Source organism: Impatiens glandulifera, chromosome 9 (genome assembly GCF_907164915.1).
Source record: "Impatiens glandulifera chromosome 9, dImpGla2.1, whole genome shotgun sequence".
NCBI classification, from domain to species: Eukaryota; Viridiplantae; Streptophyta; class Magnoliopsida; order Ericales; family Balsaminaceae; genus Impatiens; species Impatiens glandulifera.
Genome location: NC_061870.1, coordinates 13,255,311 through 13,274,594, shown reverse-complemented (window position 1 = coordinate 13,274,594; position 19,284 = coordinate 13,255,311). Strand labels below are relative to the sequence as shown.

Below are 19,284 nucleotides of genomic sequence, written 5' to 3'. Positions count from 1 at the left end.
TTAGGCAACAGTTATTGGCAACTTATTTGACAAAAATAAGCCCCTACACTTTAAGTAAATGTTCAAATAAGCTTATGAGTTTTAGAAATGAAAATTTTACCATAAAAATATTTATGGGCAGGTTAATCTGACCCAAATATCTATAGATGATCTTTCATGTCAGTAAAATATTATTGTGTTTATTTGTTCTAAGATTTTTTTTTAATTTTGTTAGAAAATCAAAATCAATAATATTTAGTAGAAAAAATTGATTAAAAATTTGTTTTATAATTTGATCTAAAATTTTATTTTTTTCATCTAAAAGTTTTATTTAATTAATTATATTTTTTTAATCCAAATGAAAGGTTAAAATCACTCCTTTCTTATTTTAAAAATTTTCAAGAATGTACTAATTTTTAAATAATCTCAAATAGTCAATGAAGTTTTACTTTTTTTAGACAATGACTAGTGTCATTTTATTACAAAATTTAATAGACCAGACAAAATTTTGAACACAATCAAAATTAAGTTAATAGTCATAACATTTAATGCTTACTGTGATAATAAAAAAATTGTATTTTGTATTTATGAATATATCACTATCAATCCTCCACTTTTGATAAAGTAGTCAATTGTTTTCAATATTTTGGACTTTTTTTTGATGGATGATAATTGACAAATGCAAATCTATTAAAGTTTGATGTCTATTCTTCTTCCCATCTTCTGACTTTTGAGAATTTTTTTATTTTTTATTTTCTAAATCACTAAAATAAATAAAATGAATTGAAATCGTGTTTCTTATACTAACAGGGCTTTGTTAGCGTTAATATTTTTTTTAATCACGATTTATATTATAATGGGAATTTTGATTTTATTTGTTACAATTTTTTTTTTCTTACATAATTTTGATGTTTTCACAAACATAGATAATAATCTGCACATATGCATTAGAATGGAATTCTACCTACAATTGTTAATTAAAAACATGAAACTTACCTTTTGGGAAGAAATATGCATATTCACAGTTCAGATCTTCTGCTACCGATTGCCGTGTTCCCCTGTGGCGGACCAATGAGATTGCAGCATTAATAATTTAATAATAAATCAATCTGGGCAGGAGACGGAGGGAGGGAGAATCCGGAATCCGGGTTTAGGCCCGGGTTCACACAAGACGCCGTTAACGGAAGCGCCCGTTAACGCCAGGAAATAATATAATATTAAGATAATACCCAGATAAGATATCTTCGCTCTGATCTACACGCCCGTTGCCATGACCCTCATGTAAACCCCGCATACCCACCCATGCGAAGAACGCCTGCCGTTCATGAAAATACACTTACACGTCCATGTAAAGACCGAATTGACAGGGATATTATATTTACGTTTATTAAATATTAGTTTAATTTATTAAAAAACACAGGCAGCGATATAATATTCGCTTCAATTAATTCATTCATTTATTATCTAGGAATTTTATTTAATTTTTCATTTTATTTTTTGGGCATGGAGAACCTCAGGAGCGAAGATATATTTGCTTCAATTATTTTTAATTATAAACTCATGTAAACCCCCCAACCCACCCATGAGAAGACCGCCTGCCCTGGATTTCACATTTCCATTTATTAATTATTAATTCAATTAATTGAAGATGACATGCAGCAACCGAACAAATCTTCGCCTCATTTAGTTTTCTATTTATTTCCTTTTTTTTTATTTCATTTTTTTTGGCTGGAGACCTTCATGAGTGAAGATATATTTGCTTCAATTAATTCTAATTAAAAACTCATGTAAAACCCCCCTACCCACCCATGAGAAGACCGCTTGCCTACCATGTAAACACATTTACCCGTGTATGTAAAGACCCAACTGACATGGATTTTCTATTTCCGATTATTAAATATTAATTCAATTAATTGTAGATGACATGCAGCAACCGAACAAATCTTCGCTTCAATTCCTTGGCTATATTTTTTTTTTCCGTTTATTAATAAATGTTAATGTAATTAATTTTAATTGAAAATCAGTAAAAGACCAAATATTCGCTTGAATTTTGTATTTCGAGTAGACGATTGAAAGCGAAGATTTCTTATTTTCAAATAATTTTAGCCTGACGTTCATGTAAAACAACCTCCCCTCACATGAGAAGCCAACTTGCCTGTCATGTAAATTCACTGACCCGTGCATTTACATTCCACGAATAAATCTTCGCTTCTATGAATAGTTTTTATTTTACATTTATTTTTATCATTTTTTTATGAATTTAGGATATCGAACGAATATTTATTCGCTTCCATGACTAGTTGATATAATTTCAATTTCCCGCTACAAGCCGACTATCCCTCAATTTCCTTTTCATAAGCAACTGTTCATATTCTTCTCTCTCTATCTCCCGGCGATAATCCAAACACTGAACGTCGAAACCCTAGATATTTCGTTTATACTACAAGGATTTCTTCTGAACATGTCGGGTAACCAAGGCAACAACATGGAAGTGGATCATCCCATCGACTCCCGAGAGGTCGTCTTGCAAGTTTGTAGGAGCATAACCGAAAACGAAACTGCACCCACTCCGGCATCCAACGTCAATCCCAGCACTAAACCAGAGAGGTATGTTCATCTTATTGTGTTTATACTAATTTTACACATGTTTATTAAATTTATTTCGTATAATACTGATTTATGCTATCCCACCAAAATTAATGACTTCGAGGACCTATGAAAGGAAGAGGAAGAGAAATCCGAAGACGAATACTAAGTCGTCGATGACTGCTGAATCAGTTTCCACAGTTGCTGTCGAAGCTACTGATGTTGCTACAGGTACTGATGAGATTTTACCACCACCTTTTCCCCCTAAAAAAAAACGAAATGTTATTCCTACCTCCACTCCAACAGTCGATGAAGAGTTACCAGAACCACCCCCAGAAACCAATAATATTTGTCCGTCTACTACCCCATTCGATGAAGAGTTTCCCCCATCTCCCCAAAATACCAAAACCCGCAAGAAACGTAAACTGACATTTCTAACCAGATCATCACCTCATGGCCTCGCTCAACTCATTCCTCAATTGAGCGTAGAACAGAGGGAAGCCGTGAAGGAAATCGGGTTTGGGGCTCTTCTTACAATGGGCGTCTCCAAGTGCCTGGCTCATTTTTCCAGACACGTAGTCCAATGTTTTGACCCGGATAAGAGTTCTCTGGTATTGGCCAACGGTGATGAGATCCGTATCGATGAAGATCTCGTACAGCTCGTGATGAACCTCCCTAGAGGGGCAATGAACGTAGTGGAGTCCGTTGGGTTGGACAAGACTAAGGACCCTGATTATTTTAATTTCTTGAGGGATTGGAAGACCAGATGGACCGGGGAAGACTCAAAAGCTCCCGAAACACTTTCTATGATCCCCAAGATATTAAGTAACACAAGTGCAGACAACGATTTCAAAATAGACTTCGTTGTCTTTGTTGTCTCTAGTTTTTTATGTCCTGTTCAAAATTCACGAGCCAGGTAAACATGTATTCAAACCTATTATATATCTAATTGTATCTTTGAATACTGACAAATGTATTTTTTTCATTTCAGGTTCAAAATTCTCAAATCCTTAATGGAGGTTGATAACATAAAGGAACTGAACTGGTGCCACTTTACACTACAACGATTGGTTGACAGTGTAAGAAGTTGGCAAGAAAAAGCAAGTAAAGATAAAAATCCATATTTCGATGGACCTATAACCCTTTTATCGGTAAGTATTGTTGCCTCTCTTATATATGATTTATAGATATGTAATATTTTCTAACATGTTTCCCACTCCTTCACTCCAGATTTGCTACCTAGATGGTGTTTTTGTGGAAGGTGAACGTATCCCCTACGAGAGAAAATTTCCAATTATCTCCTGTTGGGATGACGTCAGCGTGTTAGAGTTTACCAACTTAGAAGGTCGTGCCGGTGGTTTTGGGCTGGGCAGGGCAAGGGCGCGCCTAGCAGTTGGACAACCCGAGAATCCAGTTGACTCGGTTGAAGTAAAAGAAGACGATAATGAGGTATGTGGAAACAATAAATTGACTCCCATTGTTCATTATTATCCTGTTTTCAAGATTAATGAAGTCTGTTTTTCATAATGTACAGTTGTTGACCTCCAAAATCCTGCAAACTTTTAAAGATACAGCCCAACAGCTGAATTACCTATCCGGGGAGTTGGAGAAACGCAACATCGATCCGAAGCCCTTTTTTGAGGCCGGTTTCCTGAACCTCAGAGAGTCTGAAGGGTTCATGAAACACTTGAAGGTGGTGATCGATGGTCCGGTTCATGTAGGTGTGGAAGATCCTACAAGGGAGGCACTTGTGGACACTTTACCGTGTGCGGGCTTGAAAGTCCCCGGGTTGATTACACATGTGAGACTGCATTGGAGGACCATGCAGACAATCCAACAACACGGGTTGAACAGAATGATTTAGAGGATGCAGTTATGCCCCATCAAGAAAATCGTTCAGATCAGGTGGAACCGAATGATCTCGATGATGCAGTTCTGCACAATGAAGATCAGTCACTCCCTGTTCAAACGAAAGATGTTGAGGATGTAGGTCATGACATTGACGATGAATCACTCCTTGTTGAACAGGAAGTTGTACAGGCTGCATTTCAGCCCATTCAAGCCAAGTCACCCCCTTTTCAACCGGACGAACCTGAGGATGCAGTTATGCCCCCTGATGAAAATCGTTCGGATCACGTGGAACCGAATGATCTCGATGATGCAGTTCTGCACACTGAAGATCAGTCACTCCCTGTTCAACCGAAAGATGTTGAGGATGTAGGTGTGGACATTGACGATGAATCACTCCTTGTTGAACTGGAAGATGTACAGGCTGCAGTTCAGCCCATTCAAGCCAAGTCACCCCCTTTTCAACCGGACGAACCTGAGGATACAGTTCTTCCCAACAAAGATGCCTCACCCCGTGTTGAACCAACTGATCATGATGGCGAAGTCAAGGAACCGGATGAGGTACCCCCAGTGCAGACACCCACTCTTGAAGACGATGATCAGGGTGAAGGCAAGCAACCGGTTGAGGAACCCAAATCTCATCATTTAGAACCGAATGATCATGGTGCAGGGAAGGAAAATGTTGAGGAACCCCAAGCTCAGTCTGTTGCACCAACTGATCAGGGTGAAGGCAAGCAACAGGTTGAGGCTTCTAAGGCGGCTGAATCTTCTGAAGATGAAGATGAAGGTGATGGGGGGGGGGCGCATCAACATTAAAGAATATCCTAAGAGGAAGATCTCAAAAATTCCTGTGCACCTTCGATCCCCTTACATGCAACAGGTGGCGGATATGTTGGACCACAAAATAACCAACAAGGAACAGAGATTAGCCGATTTTGTGTTTGATGAAGACCTGCCTGGATCGTAAGTTATTTCGCATTGTTTTAGAAATTTTAAAAATGAAATTATTTAGTTATGGTCTTCTAAATGAATGTATTTTGCAGTGACGTTCTGTACGAAGGTGCACCTGGTAATATCACCCGTGAATTACTTCGTTCAATGAAAATGGGTCGCGAAATTTCGAGCGAAGTGATTGACGCTTGGTCCATAATTGTGCACTTCAAATGCCGTAGGTTGCCAAGGCATGAACCAAGAATAATTTGTTTCTCATCATGTTCACATGTAAGTGCATCTCTTTTTTTTTGCTATGTATTGTTTGATGTTCATGACTTTGATGCTCTGCCCTTATTTTGCAGGTTAATATGCAGCATGATGCCACGTTATTTTCCCAATCCATTGAAGAAGACATGAGAAACTACCAAGTCACAAAAGAAGACCTCATCTTCGCTGACGTGGTCTGTACATATCCCTCAATTCCAAGTAAATAATATGCAATAATGTATTAAATGTTTGTGTTCTTTTTGCAGATATTCCTACCCGTTGTCGTTTCCCGACATTTCTTCCTTATTTGTGTGAATATTAAGGACTCCAAAATCGTTGTACTAGACAACTCCGGCCGTCCTCATGGAATGAAAATTTTGGACAAGTATGTCACTTTGAGTAAACAACTCGATTGTTTTGTGAAATTCTTGTTAAGTCAAGGCATGGACAGAATGGCTGCCAAGGTTAAAAAATACAGGATAACGGCACCAAAGCTGGACTGGCAAGACAAAACAAACAAGACAGACTGTGGTGTATACTTAATGAGACATATGGAAACATATAGAGGAACGGCGAAGAATTGGTCTATTGACATCAACGAAAATAATGTAAGTGTTATACCATATCTAATTTTTAGTAGATGACATTGAACAATTTTAGATGTTCTTATACTTTCTCTTGTTCTTTTGAAGGCCGAAGAAGCTTTGAGTACGTTGAGGATTAAATATTTATACAGAATTCTTATGTCTGAGCACAATGTCAATAGGTTCAAGTTAAAGACTGCAATTAGATCAAGATATTAGGGATTTGTATGTTTTATACGGAATTATACTTGTACAGTAATTCTTATGTTTACACAGGTCAATTCACATTTTTTAATGTATGGATGTTTGATAGTGAATTATAACTTATAATGCAATTCAGATCTTAATGTATGGACTGCAATTCAGATGTTAATGTATGGAGTTATAATGTATTGATGTTTGATGTGTCTTCTTGTACCGATTTTTTTAAAATCATAAACGAGGATATTTTCTTAACTGTGTGTTTTAATATTCTTAAACGAAGATATATTGTCAACATCATGAAACTGAAAAACTTGCAACCGTAATATCTTCTTCACTGAAAATTTTGAAATTCATAAACGAAGATATCTTCTTATGTTAATTTTTGGTGAAATCCATATTTTGGAAATCCGAGACGAAGATATCTTCTTCACTATATGTTTTTAAATTCATAAACGAAGATATCCTCGCAACTATACATTTTGTAAATCATAAACGAAGATATCTTCTTATGTTAATTTTTGGTGCAATCCATATTTTTAATATCCGAGACGAAGATATCTTCTTCACTATATGTTTGCCAATTCATAAACGAAGATATCCTCGCAACATGTAATGCACCTACCTGTGGTATGTATTGATGTCAATTCAAGAATAAAAACTCATTTATTAACTTCAACTACTGCTGTATCAAGATCATCACTCTCATACCCTCACTCTCACTCTCACTCTCACATTACACTCTCACTCCTTCCCGAATCTCTATCTACCGTTGTCTTTCCTTCATTCATTAAGCGTAAAACTCATAAGATGGATGTAGAGATGGACCCAGACATGCTGGTTTTATCGCAGCAACAACTGGAGCGATACTTAAGTCTGATCAACGATGACCCTGTCCCTTTTAGTGTCTATCATGTAGATGAGATTCTTCCTCTATTACGAATAAACGTTAACGACGGACTGATGGCCCACATGCAAAGCAGATGGGATACGGACTCTCGTTCTTTTGTTATTGGGGAAATGCACATATGCCCGACGCTAGAGGACTTTGCTTCAATCCTTAGGTGTGGTACAAATGCACTCATGATCTTGCCTGTCCATCAAGATCCTCATATGGCCGTCCACATTTGCGACAGCTTCTATGGATGTACAATGTTTGATGCTCTCTTGTTTACCCTCCAACATGGATTTCTGAATATGACAAACATAGACGAGTACATTTGCCGTGTCCAGGGAGCTGAGAGGACCATCAACCACACACAAAGCAAACTGATCATGCTTGTGGTTCTGGCTCATTTTTTTTTATGTCCGGCTGCAGGACGCCGGCCTTCGGAAAGGCTCCTGCGGGTAGTTCCTGCACTGATGGGAAACGCCCCAAACCTGGCTAGCCTGGTACTTGCTGAGACATTACTTGGTCTTAACGAATTTGTTCCCGAGGAAAACAACTATTCTCGCCGTGGATCACCTTTGGTTCTATACCTCTGGTTGTTAGACAAGTTGCATTGGTTGCCCCGTCCTTCAATTCCCTACACTTCCTTTGCCAATCTACAAGTGCAAAGGGTCAATGGACTCGTGCCTCCGAATTTTATTTCGGATATTCACCCAATTAGGTTCATTGTTCCGTGGTATCTGTTTACTGAAATGATGTACGAGATGAGGGGTTCTCCATTCATCATTTTGTTGGGCCTTCAGGGAACTACCTCCTACTGCACAAGTGTCATATACAGACAATTTGGCCTACGGAATCCCCTACCTTCAAATGGAGACAATCCTCCGGAGGACTTCATGTTTACTCCTCAACATCTTTACTTAGAGTACGCATCAATAATTGAAAATTCTTTGACGGTTTTCATCCCCAACCGATGGATCAATGCTGTGAACGAAGCCATTCAGCTATACATTCCACCCGTCATCGAACATGAGGTCGTGTCGCTGACAGGACCGATAGACGAGTCATCCTCTCATGAATCAGACTAGAGCTTCATTTGTATTGTTGAACATCTATATTTTTGGTTAATCTGTGCAGTACTTATGTAAACGGATTATGGAATGTTTTTGTGTATTCATCAATATTATGAAGTTATGTTTGATTATAGTCTGAAGTTATATTTTACATTATGTAGTTCGTTTATTCTGTAGTGATATAAATCGACTCATTGTCGTTAGCTTTGATTCATTCTTTGATTGCAATTTGGATGTCATGATCAATTCAAAGTATAATGTAAAACAACTGATCTGTTCATGTAAACCCCTTCGATTGATCAATCGATTGGTTGCTCGCTTCCTTACACAATATCTAATCAGTAAATCGAACGGACATTTCTTCGCCTGTAAAACCCTTAAAACGAAGATGATGTCGCATCCAATCTTTGAAGTTACATATTATTGTTGACACTTTCATGTCATACTGTAATGAATTGGAAAACGAAGAATCATTCGCCTGTAAGTTTCTATATTAAACAAAACATTGTTACGAAACGACATACTATTCGCTTGATCTTCATATTTCAGGTCGACCACATTCAACGGAAATGTATTGAAAATATCTTTCATCATTCAAAAAAGAAAAGAAGTGTGTTTTCGTATAAAACCCTATAAAGAAATCATTTCATATCTATGGATTACTGTATGTAGCCTGTAATGACATATCAAATCGGAACAGTGTGCAGTATTGTTGTCACATCAAACAAATTAATAAATATTGTATTTTAATGAAGTTGCAAATTATGTTTTTTTTTCAATTTTTAAGCACATGACTTCATCTAATTATATTTGAAAAGAAGCGAACATATATTCGTGTGCAGAACTAATTTGAAGCGAATAAATATTCGCTTGAATGAAATCTAGGTTGACTTACATGTGAAACACACAACCCCTACATGAGAATACCCTTTACAACTGATGTAAGTACACCAACGCTTGTATGTGAAGACCAAAATGATGAATGAATGTGGGGGGAAAATACACGCCGCGAATAAATCTTCGCTACAAACAATTTTTCAATTTCTATCCGTTACTCACATTTAATTTTTATTTATAATCATTACACATCGAATCGGACCAAAACTTACATTTAAAATTATGGCAATGATATGACTTATGGGCAACGTATACTTAGCCAGAAGAGTAGATATGATAATACTTTATTATTTTTAACAAATTCGTTATTTTATTAATGTTTAATGACATTTGCATGAAAATATAAATAACAAATAATTATTATAATTCGACGTACAAATTTTCATTACAAGTTTCATAAACATTTCCCCGTTTCATAAACATTTGTACATTTTAACAATATTAAGCTGCATCTCCAGCTTCAAGGCATCTCCATTGAAGCAACCACAGCAATTTTTTATCCACAAACGTGCACTGGCTCAGCATGATTTGTTTGACATGATTGTAAGTGTCATCTCTTTCTGCTGCCTTGGTAAATAAATGCATCGACAACCCACACAAATCTCTGTATCTTATGTTATGAAGCTCACTCGGATCAACATTAGTACTGTCCACGATTGGATCAGTTCCAAATATTCCATCTTTGGCTGTTCTTGTCCACCTCTTCAATATCAACGCCGGAGGAATCTTCAACACGTCAATCGTTGTGAAAATCTTTAGGATGTGAGCACACAAAATCCCTCCAAATTCAAATTTACAGCAGCTACACTCGATATTCTTATCGTCATTCTTATGAACTGTAACTGTATGAGAGCATCTCCTAGTGTGGGGTGTTACCTTGTATTTTCTGTGTGTGTCGACATCCTCTAACATTTCCACACCACAATCATGCGACATAAACCATTGTTGTTCAAAGCACTTAAAGACCTCTGGGGTGTAAACTTTGCAGGCATCCTTTAAGATCAAAACAGGATAGTTAAGACTTGGTTGGCTGGTAATTGATTTGAAATCAGCCTTCAACACATCATATCTTCTTTCATCGAGTAGTCTTTCAAAGTGTTTGAAAAATTCTAAAAACTTGTGTTTGTAGGAGCAGTACCTTTTTAACATACTGTTCATACTCTCACTTCTCTGTGTTGTCGTCATATCAGCACAAAACATTTGTCGTCCATACACTAATGCCCACTTTCGCCTGATGCTAAACATGCGTTTCAACCAATCGTTGTTTTCAAGCCCGTAGTTTGTCAACATTTGATTCCAAGCTTCAACAAACTCTATCTCTTCTTCAAAATCATATATACACGAAGAAAAATCCTTAGAAAAATCTCTGAAATTATGGAACACCGAGCTAAGATGTATGGCTGCATTTTGAAATATGTGCCAAATATAGAGACGATGATTTGTTTCGGGCCATTGAGACGCCAAGGCCTTAGCCATGGCCGCGTCTTGATCTGTAAGAATGGTTTTTGATTTTTTCCCATGCATAGCTTTGGTGAAAGTCTCAAACAACCAATCAAAAGTCATCGCAGTTTCATCGTATAATAGAGCTGCTCCAAAAAGAATTGATTGTTTGTGATGATTGACACCTACAAAAAGCGCAACTGGACGACCTTCATTATTCTTCTTGTATGTGGTGTCAAAACTGACCACGTCTCCGAAGTATGAATAATCGGACCGCATGTTGGAATCACACCAAAAAATATTCGTTATCAAATCGTCCGCATCAAGTTGAAAAGCATTATAAAAACCAGGATCATTGGATTGTTTGTTCTGCAAATACTCTAATACACCCCCTGTTTCCCCAAAATTACACTCTCTGGTTCTTTTCGTGCGCAGGTAATTTTTGTAATCCTCAGGAAGAAAACCTAGATTCTCCCTTCCACCGATTTGTTTAGACATTAGAGCATGTGATGACTTAGGAGGAATTCCCACGTTAGTGGCCATCTCGATATGTAAGCCTGCAACTGCAGAAATATTCCTATGGCATCTATACAGGTGAGTTTTCTTTGGACTTGCAAGAGGATGACTATGATCACTAATAAAATTTACCACTTGGAACTTTCCATTGTCTGCACGCTTTATCCTCAATTTTGCTTCACAACAGAACCGAGTCACAGAACGTCTACGTTTCACATAGACATCACGTTTGTCCTTTCCCCGTTCACCCTGTGCACTACAACAAAAAACTCTATCCAGTATTTTACCCTCCTTGTCTACATGTTTTGAACTGCGCCTTATACCAAATCCTATTAGTTTAGCGTATGCTAAGTAGAATACGTAACCTTCTTCTTCACTCTCAAATTCTCTACCTAAAAGTGGAATTAAGTTGGATTCGATGTCCTCCAAAGGTTGGCCGTTTCCATCGAAATTCAATTGACGACGACAAGTAGCAGATTCGCTGTTCAGTTTGAACAAGTGGAAAATAAAGGTTTGTAGATTATTGGAAAATGAAAACAATATAAGCGAAGAAAGCTTCACTTCAACAGTATGAAGAGTGTAATATTAGGCGAATATAGTTTCGCTTCATAAGATATTATCTCATAATATAGTAGTGAAGAGATCTTCGCTTACATGTGCACTACAAAAATTGGAGAAGTTAAACAATGTTACCTTAAATCAATAATATCATTCTCGTCCATATCATTCTCGCTGATACGTATTCCTTCCTGATAATCAAAAAGAACAGAACATTTCATGTCGAGTATTAAAAAAACATAGAAAAGGTTGGGAAGAAAAGTAAAGGAGGTATAGATGACATTCAAAAACATACCATTTTATAATTTAGGAAGATGGATTGATATTATAATGAAGTCTCCGGCGAAGGAGAGGTCGATGGTAGACAATGTAGTATAACTCCGGCGAAGAAATGGTCGTACGGTAGAGAGAGAGAAGAGTACAAAGCTTAGCAGCATGGCTTGCTGCATGCAGCATTTAATGAAAAGGTGGCAGGTGTTAGGTGGCGGTGAGGTGACTTGTTAAAAAAATTATATCATTATAATAATTAAATGACAAAAATTATTATGAAATTAAATTAATAAATCAATCAATCAATCAGTAAGCGAAGATTTCTTCACATTATTATTTTGACAATTGTTTTACAAATATTATTTTGACAGTAGTTTTAAAAAATATTAATTATTTATCAAATTTGTACTTGAAGTTATACAGTATTTCTTAATGTTTCAAGATTTAGTTAAATATAAGGCTGATGTTTAAAAAAAAAACAATTCGAAGAACAAAAAACATAATTCTGAAATCAAATATGACATTGAATTTTCAAGAATGCAAAATATTCAAATATTAAGTAACAAATTAAACCAACACATGTCTATTACAAAAACAAAGGCTGCAAATCACAAGCAGCAATGGATTCTAGCAAGCTTGTGTGAGGAACACCAAACACATCCAAATATGTCTTCAGAGGATTCTCTGCCTCAAATACCCAAACAAGTTCATTAACATCGTGCCGAGACTTGTCGTATACAACTATAGTTTTGTCGTCCTCGGGCTCGACAAATGGATTCTCCATTTCTTTAGTTGTACCTCCTCCAGCAATTACAAACCCCATAAGATCAAGTTTGTAAGCCGGGATGAATTCCCCTGCAAATATGAAGGTGTAACTGTCGAAGAGTTTGGGCAGCTGAAAGAAAATACAATACATTATTAGTAATCATGGACAATTGAATATCATATGGAGGAGTAGGAATAAGACAAAACTTACATTGTTCAAATAACGCATTCTGCCAGCTCTTGGACCGCCCACAGTCCCATGATTATCTCGCTGCACCTCGTATGGTTCCTCGTCCACGTAACAGTTAAATCTGATTGATGATTTTATCCCTGTATAAAAGCAATAGGTGTTTTTAGTTTCATATATGTGAAAATGAATATTGAGTTAACAGTAAAGGGTTAAGAATAACAGAGTCTCACAATCAATGGTAAGGACCCAACTCCCGTTCAATATGCCCTTCAATACTTTGATGGTGCGACCGCATCCACCATTAGAATCGGTGGATGCTATGACGTGGGTAACATCGTCTCGCCACCTCATTGACACCGTGGCACCACATGTGTTAGCATATTGTTGCATCAAGTGCTGTTTAAGAACAATCATAAATATTTCAGTTACACAGGATGAAAACTTAAACAATATGGAAAAAAAAGGGAGAAATGTAACGAAGAGTACTATCTCTTCACTTGTTAATTGATTTGGGCATAAAATCCAGTCTTTGCCAAAGTTTTGGACGGATGCTGAGGCAGTTGCCTGCACGTGGATGAAAAAAAAAACGGTCTTTGTGAGTATGTACTAGGGTTTCAGGGAAATAATATCACAAAACACAACACTAGGTAAGTTTTCATAAATAACATTGATTTACAGTCAAGGTGACATTTTGAGAGTAGGGTTTCCTAAAGATTAAAGAGACAACAACATCACATAACAGAATCTAGTGTAGTAGTTCCATAATCCTAAATAATAAAAGTTACTAGTCAGGAATACGTACCATTGTGGAGTCGTGAAGATGTGGATTCAGGTTCGGTCGACGGGGAGCCGGTTACGAATCGCCGTGAAAAGGAGGCAGGAAGAGAGAGATGAATCGGGCGGAAATGATAATAAAATAATCATATTAGGGGGTATATATATTCATGTAACCGGGGCGAACATGTCTTCTTTCGAAAAGCGACTATTCATTCCATTTAACATGACACAGGGACCAAGGGCGAATAAGTGTTCTCTCGAGAAGCGACTATTCAATCCATTTTACATGGAACATGGTCTAGGCGAACAAATGTTCTTTTCCAGCGAAAAAATTTAAATAAATAAAAAAAAGTAATGAATTAATTGAAGCAAATATATCTTCGCTCATGAAGGACTCCAGCCAAAAAAAATGAAATAAAAAAAAAATTGGAAAAAAAATATAGCCGGTAATTGAGGCGAAGATTTGTTCGGTTGCTGCATGTCATCTTCAATTAATTGAATTAATATTTAATAAACGGAAATATAAAATCAATGTCATTTTGGTCTTTAAATAAACGGGTAAGTGTCTTTACATGGTAGTCAAGCGGTCTTCTCATGGGTGGGTAGGGGGGTTTTACATGATGTTTTTATTAGAATGAATTGAAGCAAATATATCTTCGCTCCAGATAGTCTCGAGGCAAAAAAAATGAAATAAAAAAAAATTATGAAAAAAAATAGCCGGTAATTGAGGCGAAGATTTGTTCGGTTGCTGCATGTCATCTTCAATTAATTGAATTAATATTTAATAAACGGAAATATAAAATCCATGTAATTTTGGTCTTCACATAAACGGGTAAGTGTCTTTACATGGTAGTCAAGCGGTCTTTACATGGGTGCCTAGGGGGGTTTTACATGAGGTTTTTATTAAAATTAATTGAAGCAAATATATCTTCGCTCCAGAGAGTCTCGAGGCAAAAAAAATGAAATAAAAAAGAAATTGGAAAAAAAAACAAGCCGGTAATTGAGGCGAAGATTTGTTCGGTTGCTGCATGTCATCTTCAATTAATTGAATTAATATTTAATAAGCGGAAATATAAAATCCATGTCATTTTGGTCTTTAAATAAACGGGTAAGTGTCTTTACATGGTAGTCAAGCGGTCTTCTCATGGGTGGGTAGGGGGGTTTTACATGATGTTTTTATTAGAATGAATTGAAGCAAATATATCTTCGCTCCAGATAGTCTCGAGGCAAAAAAAATGAAATAAAAAAAAATTATGAAAAAAAATAGCCGGTAATTGAGGCGAAGATTTGTTCGGTTGATGCATGTCATCTTCAATTAATTGAATTAATATTTAATAAACGGAAATATAAAATCCATGTAATTTTGGTCTTCACATAAACGGGTAAGTGTCTTTACATGGTAGTCAAGCGGTCTTTACATGGGTGCCTAGGGGGGTTTTACATGAGGTTTTTATTAAAATTAATTGAAGCAAATATATCTTCGCTCCAGAGAGTCTCGAGGCAAAAAAAATGAAATAAAAAAAAAATTGGAAAAAAAAACTAGCCGGTAATTGAGGCGAAGATTTCTTCGGTCGCTGCATGTCATCTTCAATTAATTGAATTAATATTTAATAAACGGAAATATAAAATCCATGTAATTTTGGTCTTCACATAAACGGGTAAGTGTCTTTACATGGTAGGCAAGCGGTCTTTACATGTGTGGGTAGGGGGGTTTTACATGAGGTTTTTATTAAAATTAATTGAAGCAAATATATCTTCGCTCCAGAGAGTCTCGAGGTAAAAAAAAATTAAATAAAAAAAAAAATATAAAATCATAGAAAAAAATTAAATGAATGAATTATATCGCTGCCTGTGTTTTTTAATAAATTAAACTAATATTTAATAAACGTAAATATAATATCCCTGTCAATTCGGTCTTTACATGGACGTGTAAGTGTATTTTCATGAACGGCAGGCGTTCTTCGCATGGGTGGGTATGCGGGGTTTACATGAGGGTCATGGCAACGGGCGTGTAGATCAGAGCGAAGATATCTTATCTGGGTATTATCTTAATATTATATTATTTCCTGGCGTTAACGGGCGCTTCCGTTAACGGCGTCTGGTGTGAACCCGGGCCATAACCCGGATTCCGGATTCCCCCTCCCTCCGTCTCCTGCCCAGATTGATTTATTATTAAAATAATAATGCTGCAATCTGATTGGTCCGCCACAGGGGAACACGGCAATCGGTAGCAGAAGATCTGAACTGGCATATTCATTTATGGATGCTTTAGTGTAACACTCATTTCAACTGTTTAAACCAAATTTATTTTAATTTTGGTTGAATTATTAGATTCGGCTCTTTATTGTGGTTGATTGAAATTTTACCCATATATTTTTAAAAAATATTTGAGAATTAGGTGTTTATTTGAGAATATTTATTTTGAAAATATATTATTTAAATTATCAACTAAATTAGTAAATAATATTAACCTATTAATTGGATTCAACAACCCAAAAAACCCTTGAAATAACCCCATATCAAAGGAGGCTTAGAGAAAGGAAACAAAGCGGTTTCAAGAGGCGCCAAATACTAACTTTGTTGAAACTTGAAATGACGATGTTCCAAATACTCCAGCGGTGTGCTTTTTCTCTTTGAGAATGCTAGTAAAGTGCATCAGCTAGCAGGATAACTCGCGCTTCATCCATGGCCTCGTCGATTAATCAATCTCCTGATACCAAGAACCGAGTGCCTCTAACTGATCTCACTGAATCGGACCATCTTATTCAGAATTCCTTATGCGACGACATCCGTAATCTCAACATCGAATTGAAGACGGCCAAGAATAAAAATCAAGAGGAGGAGATTGTAGCTACGAAATCACATGAAGATGATCAAATTAAACGCGACTTTGAGGATGAGCGTGTTGTCTCGAAACCTAATTCATCATTTATGTACCAACATCTTCGCTCTCTTGAGGTATACTGAAGATATTCGTTTTTCAAGTTTCAATAGTGAGTATGAAACGTTTTATCCTTGTAATGAATTGGGTATCTCTTATTTCTTATCAATCTCTGTCACAGGTGGAAGAGAAGAGGAGGCCATTACCAGGTTACATGAAGAAAGTTCAGAAGAACATTATTACTCCGGCTATGAGAGGAATACTATTGGATTGGTTGGTTGAGGTTTCAAAAGAATACAGACTTGAACCAGACACCCTTTATCTCACAGCATCTTATATTGATAGATTCTTATCACAACGGGCAATAAAGGAAGCCGAGCTTCAGCTTCTCGGTGTTACCTGTATTCTAATCGCTTCGTATGTATGCACATGAAAAACCATTGGTTATTAGTATAATATTCTCTTAGTTATATTGTGCTGAATGATGCAGCAAATATGGTGAGCTCCGTCCTCCAAATGTTGAAGAATTTTGCTATGTAACGGACAATACATATAGGAAAGATGAAGTGAGTTATGCAAATTAATGTTATAGAGTTAGTGGATCTTGTTTTTTACTGCGGTCTAATAAAATTTACGATTCCTTTCATACGATCAGGTGATGAATATGGAGAAGGAAGTTGTCAAGGTTTTGAATTTTGAAATGGGTAATCCAACTGTTATGACATTTCTCAGGTAAGAACTTGTCAAGGTCACTTTGCCTCTCTCTGTTTATAATTATATGTCTGGCCTAAGATCTTTAATTATAAAAATGCAGGACTTTCAATAGGATTTTTCATGAAATCTTCAGTGTGTGTGCTGTATTTGTGTTTGTTAATCCCTTCTTCACATTTGATTCCTTTCATAATCACAATAATATCACCAAGTTGTTTCAATTCTCTATTTTCTTCTGCAGTGTCTGGATTTAAGGTTTTTGGTACATTACCTTGCAGAGCTTAGTTTGATGGACTATAGATGTATAAGTTTCTCACCGTCATTGATTGCTGCATCAGTCGTCTTCCTTTCCAGATTCATAATGCAACCAAAGGAACATCCATGGGTAAGCATGTCTTTAATTCTACTTGAGCTGATACTTCAATCAAGGATTATTGTTTTCCTTTAGCAACATGTATGATATAACTATGTGCACTCTGCTAGTTTCACCTATTGTTAATGTAGAATTTTAAAGAGACGGGAAATTTCATATATTTGGGATTGATTAACTATTACAGTGGGATACTACAATGAAGAATCGTTATTTCAGTGATAAAGTGTAAGAAATCATGTACCTAAAATCATGGATTCGAGTTTTCTTATACTTTTATTTTTTGAATTAGGGAGAACTAGAATGACACTCTATAGTCATGTTCTTCCGCTTTCATACACTATAAAGAATAATAGAATAATTAGGTGTATAAAAGATCGGCCTAGTTTGATAATAATTCCTTCTTAACAAACACATTATTCTCTACCATCTATATTAAACCTATTTGTGGTATTGCCCCGGAATTATGTTATGGACTATACAAAAGCAAAACTGAATTTATTGTTCACTTATGTTTTTGTTTGTTTGTGTAATGTTGCAGAACATGTCTTTACAATGCTACTCAAGTTATACACCTCCCAATCTGAAGCATTGTGTCAATTACCTTCAAGATTTGGTGTTGGATAAAAAAGGAGTCTTTTTGAGAGCTGTGAAGGAAAAATACTCCAAGTCTAAGGTATTGAACATTAATTAAACATGCTGTATCTATTAACTGGAACTTGGCGGTTTATTCTTCTAACTAAGGATTATTTGTTCTGTTCTATGGTTGTTGTATTTCTGAGAAACAGTTCAGGTCTGTTGCAACGCTGTCTTGTCCTTCTGAAATTCCTGGTACCTATTTTGAGGCATTCTATGAACCCAGAGATGGCGAAAAACATTGATTTTCTCGAAGTTTTGTAATTGAATTCTATTATGTTAGTTGCAATAAGAAATGTTAAAACATATTAGTAACTAAATAAATAAAATTCTATTGATTCTTACCATGGATTTTGCCACAGTTTTGTTTTTTGGAAAGGTATCTTATGGGATGAATTGGGTATGACAAGATGTAGTTGTTTATGATAAAAATAACTGGTCCAACTTCTTTTATAATCTCAAATATATTTTTTCATCAATCAAGTGAACATATTAGACTATTAAGACAGTTAATAAGTGAAATCAATCATTTAATAATAATAAGTAATTGACACTAGCATAAATCTCTTACAATATTAAAATTTATAAAAATTAATTAAATATATTAAATTAAATTAAAGAATTAAACAATAAGAAATAACATTTTATATATATATATATATATATATATATATATATATATATATATATATATATATATATATATATATATATATATATATATATATATATATAATGTTTAAAGTCAACCAACACCATATTAATCCACGTTATTAGGTATATAATTCACGTCAGGTATTTTCTTTCTCTTCTCTCCTACTCTATTTTTCTTAATTAAATTTTGTTTTTCATTATTATATATAAATTAATATTAAATTAAATTAAGATATAAACATTTTTTTTGATTATAAAT

At 35.7% G+C, this 19,284-nt stretch overlaps 1 protein-coding gene across 1 annotated transcript; it reads left to right on the top strand.

Annotated features, from left to right (window-relative positions):
• Positions 1-16,353: 16,353 nt before the first annotated feature.
• LOC124915830 (putative cyclin-A3-1) lies at positions 16,354-18,616 on the top strand. Its single transcript, XM_047456579.1, has 8 exons — positions 16,354-16,731; positions 16,836-17,071; positions 17,145-17,220; positions 17,310-17,386; positions 17,469-17,502; positions 17,607-17,750; positions 18,277-18,411; positions 18,524-18,616. Exons 1-8 carry the CDS (start codon positions 16,459-16,461, stop codon positions 18,614-18,616), a joined length of 1,068 nt encoding a protein of 355 aa, XP_047312535.1. The 5' UTR covers positions 16,354-16,458.
• The last annotated feature ends 668 nt before the right edge of the window (positions 18,617-19,284 follow it).

What these genes read in the sequence shown, in the direction of transcription:
- LOC124915830 (XM_047456579.1), top strand. Translation starts at nt 16,459, where the DNA reads ATGGCCTCGTCGATTAATCAATCTCCTGATACCAAGAACCGAGTGCCT. An exon ending in ACCTGTATTCTAATCGCTTC is followed by an intron (nt 17,072 to 17,144) that starts GTATGTATGCAC and finishes TGAATGATGCAG; the next exon opens with CAAATATGGTGAGCTCCGTC. An exon ending in AAAAATACTCCAAGTCTAAG is followed by an intron (nt 18,412 to 18,523) that starts GTATTGAACATT and finishes TCTGAGAAACAG; the next exon opens with TTCAGGTCTGTTGCAACGCT.